General features: G+C 42.6%; 1 protein-coding gene across 1 annotated transcript in view; it reads left to right on the top strand.

Moving 5' to 3' along the window:
• The window catches only part of LOC143277975 (death domain-containing protein 1-like), a 98,739-nt gene that overhangs the window by 47,720 nt on the left and 38,519 nt on the right, over positions 1-12,500 (top strand). Inside the window, 1 exon segment of the mRNA XM_076582980.1 lies at positions 436-438. Within this exon segment, the coding sequence (XP_076439095.1) occupies positions 436-438 (3 nt within the window).

Here is a 12,500-nt window from a genome sequence, read left to right as displayed (position 1 = left end):
GTGTGAGTGTGGGTGGGTGGGAGGGCGTGTGTGTGTGTCTGTATACGATGTGGGTGTTTGTGGTGTATGTGTGTATATGTCTGTCTGTCTGTCTGTCTGTGGACACCAAGACACCGACAGCTGTATCACGCCGTGTTCCAGAACAGATGACGTCACACCTTTGTGACGCCATTCTGGTCGGTCGGTCGGAGTTACCGAACTCTGTCATGACTGTTCTCTTTCTCTCTACTCTGCTGGCTTCCACATTACACATCACAGACGAAACACCACCGCCGGGCGAGGGGAGTGAGAAGGGGGGGTTGTTTTTGGGGGGTGGGGGGGGGGGGAGGAGAAGGGGGAAGGAGGGGGGGGAGGGAGCGGGGGGGGGGGCTGTAAGTGGTTTTAGATCTACTTCTTCTCCTGTTTGAACAGTGTTACGTGAGGAAAGTGGTGGAGATGGTGAGGGAGAGAGGGTGGGGGGGTTTGAAAGGAACGGCTGTGATGGGGGAAGGGGGCGGGGGTTGGTGGGGGTGGGGGGAGTTGGGGTGGAGGGACGGGTGGAGGGAAGAGGGAGAATTAGGGGAGCAGTGAGACATGTCTGGGGTGGGGAAAGGTGGAGAGAGGCAGGAATGAGGTAGAGTGGGGGTGGGGTGGGGGGGGGGAGTGAGATAATGATCGTAAGGTCTATACATTTCTGTTCGGCTTTTCTTCTTATTCAATGCATTGTTAAAAGAGTACTGTTTAAAAAAAACAACAAAAAAAAAAACAAAACAAAAAAACAGAGACTGGTTGTTTTCAGGGTTGAAGAACCAGTCGTATGTAATATATAACCCCCAATCTTACGTTAGTTAACCCTTTCACTGCCAACCTCGCATTTATGCAGGACACATGTCACTGAAGGGTGACCAGATCATGGGTCTGTTATCCATGAACCTACTGCTCTTTATGTTCGGTGGTAGGATAGGTCATTTTTTTCTTCACGTCACAGGGGGAAGAATCCCCAGCTATTCTTAGACACCACATTTTCTGTGTTTTTAGCATAAGGGAATCTTGTACTCTAAATTGACTGGCGGTGAAAGGGTTAACTCGAGTTGGTTGGGGACGGGTATGGAGAGGAAGCATGAGAAGGACTCAGGCAGAGTTTCTTATAAACATGAACTCTCTCCATACGAACGGCGAAAAAGACGAGGATGACAGCGTTTCACCGCAATTAACATCATCAAAATATCACAAGCGGGAGGCTCTTATACTGAATAGGTGTATGTAGAGAACCAATACGACGGAAGCAAGAGGTTTGGTCATTCAGACACTCAGTGGAAGTCCGAGGCGGTCTCTGTAGGGCAGAGGAGAGAACTGGCCGTCCTGAGTGAGTTAAAGTTCGAACCTGCCTTCAAGACTTTTTTCTTCTTCTTCTTTAACCCGAAGCTTTATAATAACAAATCCAGAACACAATTTAACGATCAGATTTTTTTTTTTTTAAGTGTATCACAAGTCGAGTCTTGAAGGCCTTGCCTCTCTGTTTGAACCAAAAAATGATAAAAAATGACTGCTCTTGATGTTGTGTCAGAATATCAGATCAAAGTGCCAAGTTTAGAGAATTAAAAAAATAAATAAATAAATAAATATGACAGTACATTCAGTTTGCATACAATTTGGCTTCTTTTTTTTTAATTTTTTTGTGCCCATCCCAGAGATGCAATATCGTTTTAAACAAGATGACTGGAAAGAACTGACTTTTTCCAATATTTATGCCAAATTTGGTGTCAACTGACGAAGTATTTGCAGAGAAAATGGCAATGTTAATGTTTACCACGGACACACACACACACACTCACACACACGCACGCACGCACGCACGCACACACACACACACAGACAACCGAGCACCGGGTTAAAACATAGACTCACTTTGTTTACACAAGTGAGTCAAAAATCATAGATAGATAAGTAAATGAATAAAACAAAACGTGATTTTTATCATGTTCTATGTTGATTTTCACATTTAAACGTTCAAAGTCCTTTTAAGTAATGCCGTCCACGTGAATGTAGGCCTGAGCTTAATTAGTCATTCGGATGAGACGATCAACCAAGGTCCCGAGTGCAGCATGCATTTAGCGCACGTAAAAGAACCCACGGCAACACAAGGGTTGTTCCTGGCAGAATTCTGTAGAAAAATCCACTTCAGTAGGAAAAGCGAGAGAGTTTTCCCGTGAGAGACAGACACACACAGACTTCTCTGTGTGTGGGAAAGAGAGAAGAACATTTAGCGCTGTTCCGATGCGAACGTGAAGTTGGCCAACTGGACAGCCAGATTTAATTAGACCTGAACAAACTCCATTCACTCTAAGGCCGCCACGACCTCCGGCCCATACTTTATTTACTCGCCACCCTATACACAGTGTTAACGAGACGGAACCGTGGATCAACTGTTCTGTCAGAATATATCTGATCTTGAACAAAGTTTATTCGAGGAGAAAACGCAAACCAGTGGTACTGGGAAAGGGCATTCTGAAACCTGCGGGCTGAGTAAGATGTCTTTGATCACAGAAATCAGTCGTAATGTGTGTGTGTGTGTGTGTGTGTGTGTGTGTGTGTGTGTGCGTGCGTGTGTGCGTGTGTGTGTGTGTGTGTGTGTGTGTGTGTGTGATAAACAATCCAGGGTTGGTTTCTCTGTCAATATTGACGTTAAAGGTGTACCATGACTGTGCAATGCCATGAGACAGAGACAGACAGACAGACAGAGATAGGTTTTTGTTGTTCTTCCATTATTTACATATAATTATATTCTTTATTTTTATTTGATATTTATTTATTTGTGTGGGTGTGGGTGTGAGTATTGTCTCTGTGCGTGTGTGTGTGTGTGTGTGTGTGTGGATGTGGGTGTGAGTATTGTGTGTGTGTGTGTGTGGATGGGGGAAGGGTGGACAGGTTACACTCAACGAGAACTACCATACTGTGTAAATAGCATTCTTGTTCTCCCTCTGCCTCAGGCGGCAAATCAATGTACAGCAGGACAAAGGGGGTGAACATGAGAACAGTGTTGAAGTTCTTTGCGATCTGGGTTTTTTGACTCACTTGTGTAAACAAAGTGAGTCTATGTTTTAACCCGGTGTTCGGTTGTCTGTGTGTGTGTGTGTGTGTGTGTGTGTCCGTGGTAAACTTTAACATTGACATTTTCTCTGCAACTACTTTGTCAGTTGACACCAAATTTGGCATAAAAATAGGAAAAATTCAGTTCTTTCCAGTCATCTTGTTTAAAACAATATTGCACATCTGGGATGGGCACAAAAAAATAAAGAATGAAGCCTAATTATATGCAAACTGCATTTACTGTTATATTTATATTTTTTGTATTCTCTAAACTTGGCACTTTGATCTGATATTCTGACCCAACAGCTAGAGCAGTCATTATTATCATTTTTTGTTCAAACAGGAACTTCTTTTGCCAAGCATGAAAGTTTTATTTATTTTGCAAACGTTTTGGTGCAGATAGTAAAAAAGGGAAATTACTCTGTAATGCTAGGGGAGTTAATTTGCTTTAAACTGATCTTTCTCATCTTAAACATTACATTCTGAAATTATACTGAATACATAAAAAGCTTGGATTTTTTTTTTAAAGTGTATCACAAGTGAGTCTTGAAGGCCTTGCCTCTCTTGTTCCCCCTCATTTTGGTTTCCACGGACACGAACAGAGCAGGAAATAGGAGGACCCGATAGTCACACAGTGGGCGTAGTACACATCTGACGTACCGCCAGAGAGTGAGTGTATGTCTGTCTACTCGTACCTTAATTATCAGCTCCCCCAAAGCCAGTCCGAAAAGGGAAGTACGGTGATTGGGAAAGTTTATATATATGTAAATAGGTATGTATATATAGATATAAGTGTGTGTGTGTGTGTGTGTGTGTGTGTGTTGGCTAACTTTGTATGCAATGTGTACCTAAACAGTGTTATGTATGTAGGTTAACTATGTAGGGGGTGTGTGTTTAACCTAGGGGAAGGGGGAAAATATATATACATAAGCGAAGGACAGAGAGAGAGGGAGGGAGGGAGGGAGAGAGAGAGAGAGAGAGAGAGAGAGAGAGAGAAGGTGAGAAGAGGGGGGTAGTTTAGCACAAACACAAAACTTGTTAAGCGCGACGAATGCAGCACACACAGGATGATTCTACACAACGGGTAGGATATTGGACGGGATATATGTTCGGACAGGATCTGACTGGTTAAGACTGGACAGGCTTGTTTTGGATTGGGATTAGATTGGTCAGGATTAGATTGGATAGGAAGACGGACACAGACACTGAAAAAGTTTTTTTTTTTTTTTAATTGCCATTTACAACACTGTCCTTTTGACAAGAGGGACAAAGTATTAACATGTAGCAAATATTGAAGACAAAAAGGAATATGCCTTATATCACTTAAAGTGGAAAGGCGTACAATTGAAGACTACACTACTATAATCATACATACATACATACATACATACATACAGCCAAACATATATACACTAAGCCAAACACACATCCAAATAACTAATAAATATTCAACGCTTTCAGTTCGCCTGCATAAAAGGAAACCCGAGTCGTGAAAACTGACTGAATGAAGCGTGACCATTTTCACCCAGACCTCAACAAACAAACACCCTCTCCAGGAATATCACACAGTCACACACACAAAGGAGAGATCCAGGCATTCTTAATCGGATGGCTGATTTTTTTTTTTTTTTTTTTTTTAAAGGCACGCATATCCCTACACGCTTAAAAACCAAAAAAAACACCTTCTTTCAAATCCATTGACGTCGTTGAAAAATAGTAATGATACTGAAGAGAGAGATTCAAGATGGTTTATTCAATTAAGGCCATAGCCCCATATGAATAGGGGGTAATAACAGTTTTACATGTGTCATTGCAATTGGTAATATAAACAATACAACGTCATTCACAACAAACTATCAGTGAATCTAAGAAATGAGTGTCTCTCTTAATTGCAGTGCTTTATAAAGATACATAGCAAAACTACGTATGGTGTTTTCATCGTTAGATGCCATTAATAAACATAACCGAAACACACACACACAGAGAGAGAGAGAGAGAGAGAGAGAGAGAGAGAGAGGAAAGTAAGGGATTTTAAGTGGAGGTAGATGGTGGAACAAATTTGGAGAAGGGGGAGGGGCGGTGGTGGGGATTGGGGGGAGGGGAGCTTTGGGGGTGGAGGGGTGGGGGGTATGGTGACTGCAGCGCAACTCAACATGATGTCAATCAATCAATCAGTCGATCGATCTCTGAACATGCGCGGGTGATTAAACACGAGGGGAAAGAGAGAGACAGACAGACAGACATGCAGACAGACAGGCAGATATATATATATATATATATATATATATATATATATATATATATATATATATATACAGGCAGACAGAGACAGAGAGAGAGGGACAGACAAACAGAGAGAGAGAGAGACAGACAAACAGAGACAGACAGACAGGCAGACAGAGAGAGGGAGACATACAGACAGAGACAGGCAGACAGAGAGACACTGAGAAAGAGAGAGAGAGAGAGAAAGAGAGAGACAGACAGACAGGCAGACAGAGAGAGAGAGGGGGAGACATACAGAGACAGGCAGACAGAGAGACACTGAGAGAGAGAGAGAGAGGGAGGGAGAGAAAGAGTGAGAGAGAGACAGAGGCAGGCAAAGAGAGAGGGAGACAGACAGCGGCAGGCAGAGAGAGAGAGAGACAGAGAGAGAAAATGAGAGAGAGAGAGAGACAGAGAGAAAATGAGAGAGAGAGAGAGAGAGACTGACAGACAGACAATGAGAGAGAGAGACTAACAGAAAATGAGAGAGAGAGTGACAGAAAATGAGAGACAGACAGAGAGAAAATGAGAGAGAGAGAGATTGACAGAAAATGAGAGAGAGAGAGACTGACAGAACATGAGAGAGAGAGAGAGAGTTTTCCACAGTGGTTAGTAGGCATTTACAATGTATTTTACCTTCTGCACAGTTTTTGACCCAAAATGGTGTGTGGGCGTTTTCCTACGTACCAGGCGTTTACGTGATAGTTGAACAGTATTTTTTATAAATATATTCTCTAATGATGTGCAATCCCTCTCTGAACAGACGTGAGGTCGATCGGTGATTTTACATTCTAAAGTTCAGTTCAGTTGAGTTGGGTGCTCAAGGACGCTCAGCTCACAGCCTTCGGACTAATTCACACACGCTGTATCACGATCTGCAAAGTAGATTCTTTCTGCCTGACCAGCAGCGAAACTCTGTGAGTGTGTGCAGTAAGGTCGTGGGAGTGTGTGAGTGTGTGCAGTAAGGTCGTGGGAGTGTGTGAGTGTGTGCAGTAAGGTCGTGGGAGTGTGTGAGTGTGTGCAGTAAGGTCGTGGGAGTGTGTGAGTGTGTGCAGTAAGGTCGTGGGAGTGAGACAGGACAGCTTAAGCAGTAAGGTCGTGGGAGTGAGACAGGACAGCTTAAGCAGTAAGGTCGTGGGAGGGAGACAGGACAGCTTAAGCAGTAAGGTCGTGGGAATGAAACAGGACAGCTTAAGCAGTAAGGTCGTGGGAGGGAGACAGGACATCTTAAGCAGTGAGGTCGTGGGAGTGAGACAGGACAGCTTTAGCAAACTGTACAATATCAGAGTACGACAGAAAGCCAAATGCTTTTCAAGTGACAGCAGCCAAGCCATACGCTGGCAAATTATTACCAACTCTTACCACGGTTCTGTGTTCCAAAATTTAAAACAAACAGCAATAATTGATAATCAGATCTGTGATAAAAAATGTTAAAAAGTATGCTAGAGTGTGTGTTTGTGGAATGTGACATCTTAAAATCAAAGTATTGTTGAATTGCATTGTTATTATAATATTTTTATGTCTCATGTCTACTTTTAGTATGCTGTTTCATGCCTATTTTATTCATATCCTTTAACTGATTTTGTGTTGCACATGTATGGCTGTAATGATGTATGTATGATTTACTCTTAAGTTACCTTTTCAAGGTTTCTGTTGTGTTGTTATCTGCTGTGATTATTTATTGTATGCATAGGTTGCCATCTAAACATTTTATGTCTTTTATGTATACACGTTGAATGGCTGTGATTTCCGTGTATTGGTTATGTGTTTTACACCACAAATTAATTTCTTTTGTTGAGATAATAAAGTATTCTGTAATCTGTAATCAAACTCAAAGCGCATATATAATCAGGCATTGAGACGTTTTGAAACGTTCCAGTATAGTTTGGCGGGATCTGCATGTAGCCACAAGACTACGCCTGTTTCACATGTTGGACGTATAATAAAAGCTATCAACAGCAACAACAACAACGTCCCCCCAACTCCCCACCATCCACAAAAACAAAACAAAAAAAAAAGTAACCCGTCATATATACAGCCTTCTGTTAAAAGATTCCAGGATTTAATTTACTTTCTACCCCCACCCTGCTCTCACTGTTTTTTTTGGGGGGGTGTGGGGTGGTGTGTGGCGATATGGAGACCCCAATGTCACTGCTCAACAGCTTTTATGTGTAACACGCTCTATTAAAACTTTCCCCTTCCAAATGAACGAACACGATTCTGTTTTGTCGCCAGCACGAGTCATAAACCCCCAGAAAGTAAGCATAGGGGGTGCTTCTTTTATACATATATTCTTTTCTTTACATAAAAACATGTATAATATTGCTTTGGATATTTCGGGGTAAGTGGTTGGCACGAGTGGCTTTTTTTTTCCATAGCGGGGTGTGTGTGTGTGTGTATATAACGCACAATAGCTGGAGTGTATGGAGGGATTTCGGGTGCTTGTCAACCAGGTTTTGACAAATGGGGGGATGGGGGGGGGGGGGGGGGGGGGGGGGGGGGGGGGTTGGGGGTTGGGGGGTGAGGGTTGAGAATAAACACTTTCCACAACTGCCATGTGGCCTATTGATAGGGTGCTGGTCTTTGACCCTGGGTGGGCGCGTCTTTGTGGGTTGCAGTGATTTCTGACTTCCCCCTTAACACGACACCCACCCACCCCCGCACCCCCTGCCTCCCTCATACCCCAATGGACGTGTGTGTGTGTGTGTGTGTGTGTGTGTGTTGTTGTTGTTGTTGTTGTTGTTGTTTTATGGAAGAGGAGGGGGTGGGGGAGTAAGAGGCGGGGAAATTTCGGTGGGGGAGGGAGGGGGGGGGAGATAGAGAGGGGGAGAAGGTAAATGAGGGAGAGATAGACGGTGACAAGAGAGACTGACCGACAAACAAACAGTGAAAGAGAGACAGACAGACAGACAAAAAGAGACAAAGAGAGAGAGCCAGACAGAGAGACAGAGAGAGAGAGAGAGCAGAACGCTGATCTCAGTCTCTTTCACCGTCTTTCTCTTCTTCGATCCCGACGTCTCACCCGAACGCACCCCCCTCCCTTCTCCCCCCCCCCCCTACCCCCCCCTCCCCCACACTCTTTCTCTCTGAGTCAGTTTTCTTCAAACACTGTTTGGCTTGTTTCTTTCATTTAACATAACTGCGCTGATGTGTGTGTGTGTGTGTGTGTGTTTATGTGCCCGCGCGCTGACGCATGTTGGCTGGCTGCGTGAGTCTGTGCACTGACGGCACGTGCGTACAGTCGAAGTTTAGCGTTGACTGGTGGGTTGTTTGGAACTTGAAGCTCTGGTTCACGAGGACTTTGACACGTAGTCCTGGAAAGGGGATGGCGGGCAGGCGAGGATGAGGGAGAGGGGTATTTGACCAGGAAAGAGAAAAACCTATCTATCAATGGCTTTCACCACCTTGTTCCATTTTGTTCAGAGCGAGAGAATATGACAAGCTGCCGTAGCCTACGTGTTTGCGTCAGCCATTAATTCTGGCTCGGAACACTCGAAAGCATTTATCACTCCCGGTACATGTATGCATGTATTGGAAGTCAAAATTCATCGATACCCCCCCGCCCCTCCCCAGCCTGCCCACTCCACTAACCCGACTCCGGACTTGAGGCAATATTATCGAGAGTCACGTTCTTCCGCTTACCTGGGTCACGTTCACGATTCTGCTTCGCCAGATATGAATGTCACTCCTTTGTAGACGAATTGTCAGTTGTCTGAAAGATTTTTTTTTTAATTTGATAACGACGTTCTATATCAGTGATATATATATATATATATATATATATATATATATATATATATAGAGAGAGAGAGAGAGAGAGAGAGAGAGAGAGAGAGAGATGCTGCCTCAAATCGATTGTAGTCCACTTGTAAAAAACAAAACAAAACAACAACCCTGATATGTTTCTTATTGTGTCGCAGTTTGTTTTGAGTGCTTATTTACATACCATGACATCGACATACCTTGATCTACACACACACACACACACATGGGATTACCCCAAGGTTCTGTTATTGCCCCTGTTCTATTTAACATCTTGCTGAACGACTTACCTCAACACTTACCAAAAGACGTGATCCTAGTGCAATACGCAGATGATACGATGTGGATGAATGTAACTATGAAAAGAAATACATCAAAAAGGGCATTAAACTATATTAAGAAAACATACCAAAGAGAAATAGATAAATTGAATAAGTTTATTGTCGACAATGGTCTTACATTATCAGCAGAAAAAACTCACATTATGCTTTTTAACAATGGCAATAATCAAGAAGAGTTACCAACATTTAAAACTGAAAATGAGCCCATTCAGTACAGAGATATGATAAAATTTTTAGGCTTAATGCTTACTTCAAAACTAGCTTGGAATGCCCATATTGAATATTTATTAACAAAAGCAAGAAAATGTTTAAACTTGCTCAAAGTTATAAGTAAACAGTACTGAGGACAAGACACAACGATATTGAAACATTTATCATCATCACTTATTCGATCCAAACTATCGTATGGACAAGAAGTCTTTTTCATTGCTCCAAAGTATTCGTTAAAGAAACTTCAAAGCATTGACTGTAAAGCATATAGACTTGCCCTTGGCGCACCTTTCCACGTATCAACCCTCGGAACATATAAAGAAATAGGAGAATTACCTTTGGACGAATACCGAAACCTGCTGTGCTAAAGCACTATTGAGAAGCTCAACAACTGAAACTTTTACATCGGAGGAAGAAAGAATTACATCTGAAAAGAACTTCCCCAAAAGAGCTAAAACGATATCTTATCTAACACCATTTGGCACGTTTGTGTCGAACCTTTTCCAAAAGTCCGAAATTAATCCAGATAATGTAGACACGCAGAAAACAGTAAGTCCATACCCCATTTGGGAGATGAGTAAAGCACAGTTTGATATCAATCATACTGACATTGCAAAAAAAGAAAATCCAAATATCATGGCAACAGAAGTCCGATTACACCTTCAGAATAGATTAGATACCGTGACCACTCACATATTTACACAGACGGCTCACTCCTAGACAATGGCCAAGCAGGTTCAGCTTTCGTTATACCAAAACTGAAAACAGAACGATCATACCATATTGGTAAAGATCGATCAATATTCACAGCTGAACTTATCGCTGTTCTTATGGCTTTAAATTATATTCTTGATCTTCCAGTTTGCCTTCTTCAAGTCTTATTTTGTGTTGATTCAGAATCTGTATTATATGCTTTAAACTCATCAAATTGTAAGAACAAGTCCAAAATAATAATATAAATAAGTCACATTGTACATCTTTTGAATTTGAGAGGAACACATATAACTTTTTGTTGGGTTCCTTCTCACCTTGGTCTCCTATATAATGAAAGGGCTGACAGGGCTGCAAGAAAAGGTGCAAAACACCAACAGGGAACCACAGACCTTTATGTGCCTTTGTACAAGAGGGGTACCGCTTAATAGAAAAAGCATCATGGAGCAAAGTTAGGGAAGTATACCAGCAAAATGGCAAAGTTTTAAATAACGTATAAATAATATTCAACAACCGGAATCTATCAATCAATCAGATACATTCAGTAATTTATTCAGATTAAGGCAAATTCAGGCATTATCAAACAGGATAAAGCTGAACGCTTTTATAACAAAGTTCAGCAGAGATGTTAAATGCATATGTGGAGAATCTATTTCAAGCAAACACATACACTTTGAATGTCAGAGTCTGAAATCGTTTTTACCAAACTTCTCGGAAAATTCTTTTGAATGTATTTTTGACAATTTCAAGATGTTATCTGCTATTGCAGAAGTTTTGCTGCAGTCCAGCTGGACATTTGTTATAGTTGTTACAGTTGTTTGATGTTAGCGTTTCCTTCTATGTCTCCCCTTTTAATGTCTTATTTTTTCCAATGCTCTGTATCTTTCCCCACCACACACACATACGCGCACACACACATCATTCATCACCCTCTGCCCAATACCGTTCCCACCACCACGTGGAAGACGTTAAACTGAAGACTACTACTCCTACACACACACACACACACACACACAGAGGTCCAACCAAACACTAGTGACTCATGCTTGGGAACTGGTCAGCTGTCCCAACCAGTGGAACTTTCATGACACATAAGCATTCCTCCCTCCCGGTGTCAAACGCAGTTCTCTCCCTGCTGTCAACGTCACGTGTCACGCTTGGCAGCAAGACGGATCGTGCAGGGAACGACTGTGGGAAAGGGAGAGAACCCGCACCCCTTATCAGTGGAACAGCTTGAAGAACAACCCCACACCCACATGTCACGGATTTACGTGGTGAATGATAAAGATCCATGAGATTAGATCAGATTTGTCTGTGGAGATCTATCGACGAGTAGATCTATCAACGGAGAGATCTACAGATGTAGAGATTTATCGATGTTGAGGTCTATCGACCTGGAGATCTGTCAACGCGGGAACTGTAGTTGCGGAGATCTGTAGTTGCGGAGATCTATAGGTGTGGAGATCTGTAGATGTGGACATATGTAGGTGTGGAGATCTATCGATGTGGAGATCTGTAGGAGTGGAGATCTATAGGTGTGGAGATCTGTAGATGTGGACATATGTAGGTGTGGAGATCTATCGATGTGGAGATCTGTAGGAGTGGAGATCTATATGTGTGGAGATCTATCGATGTGGAGATCTATAAAGTGCGGATACCTATCGATGTGGGGATCTGTAGATGTGGACATCTGTACGTGTGGGGATCTGTAGATGTGGACATCTGTACGTGTGGACATCTGTAGATGTGGACATCTGTACGTGTGGAGATCTATAGGTGCGGATACCTATCGAAGTGGAGATCTCTCGAAATGTAGCCAGCTTTCCACCACACTGCAACTTTTGTTTTCACACCGTTCTTTAGAAAATAATGTTCATGCTTGTTGATCAGCAAAGCTGTCTGTCCAGCAAGTTGCTGAACGAGCAAAACCGGGAAGGAGGAAGATCTATGACCACCCGTCCTGCCCACCAGACCAGGCGGAACAGTTGTGATCGGATGGCACTCAGCACGAGACACATCTCTGAGGCAAAGCTTTAAACCATAGTGTAATTAATGTTCAACAACCGGGAACTATCAATAAGTCAAATACATACAGTAATTCAGTAAGATTAAGGCAGATTCATACATTATCAAACAGGATAAAAC

The sequence above is a fragment of the Babylonia areolata genome, chromosome 35, assembly GCF_041734735.1.
Source record: "Babylonia areolata isolate BAREFJ2019XMU chromosome 35, ASM4173473v1, whole genome shotgun sequence".
Lineage (NCBI taxonomy): Eukaryota > Metazoa > Mollusca > Gastropoda > Neogastropoda > Buccinidae > Babylonia > Babylonia areolata.
The sequence above is the reverse complement of the archived record's forward strand: the minus strand, read 5'-3'. Positions and strand labels throughout refer to the sequence as shown.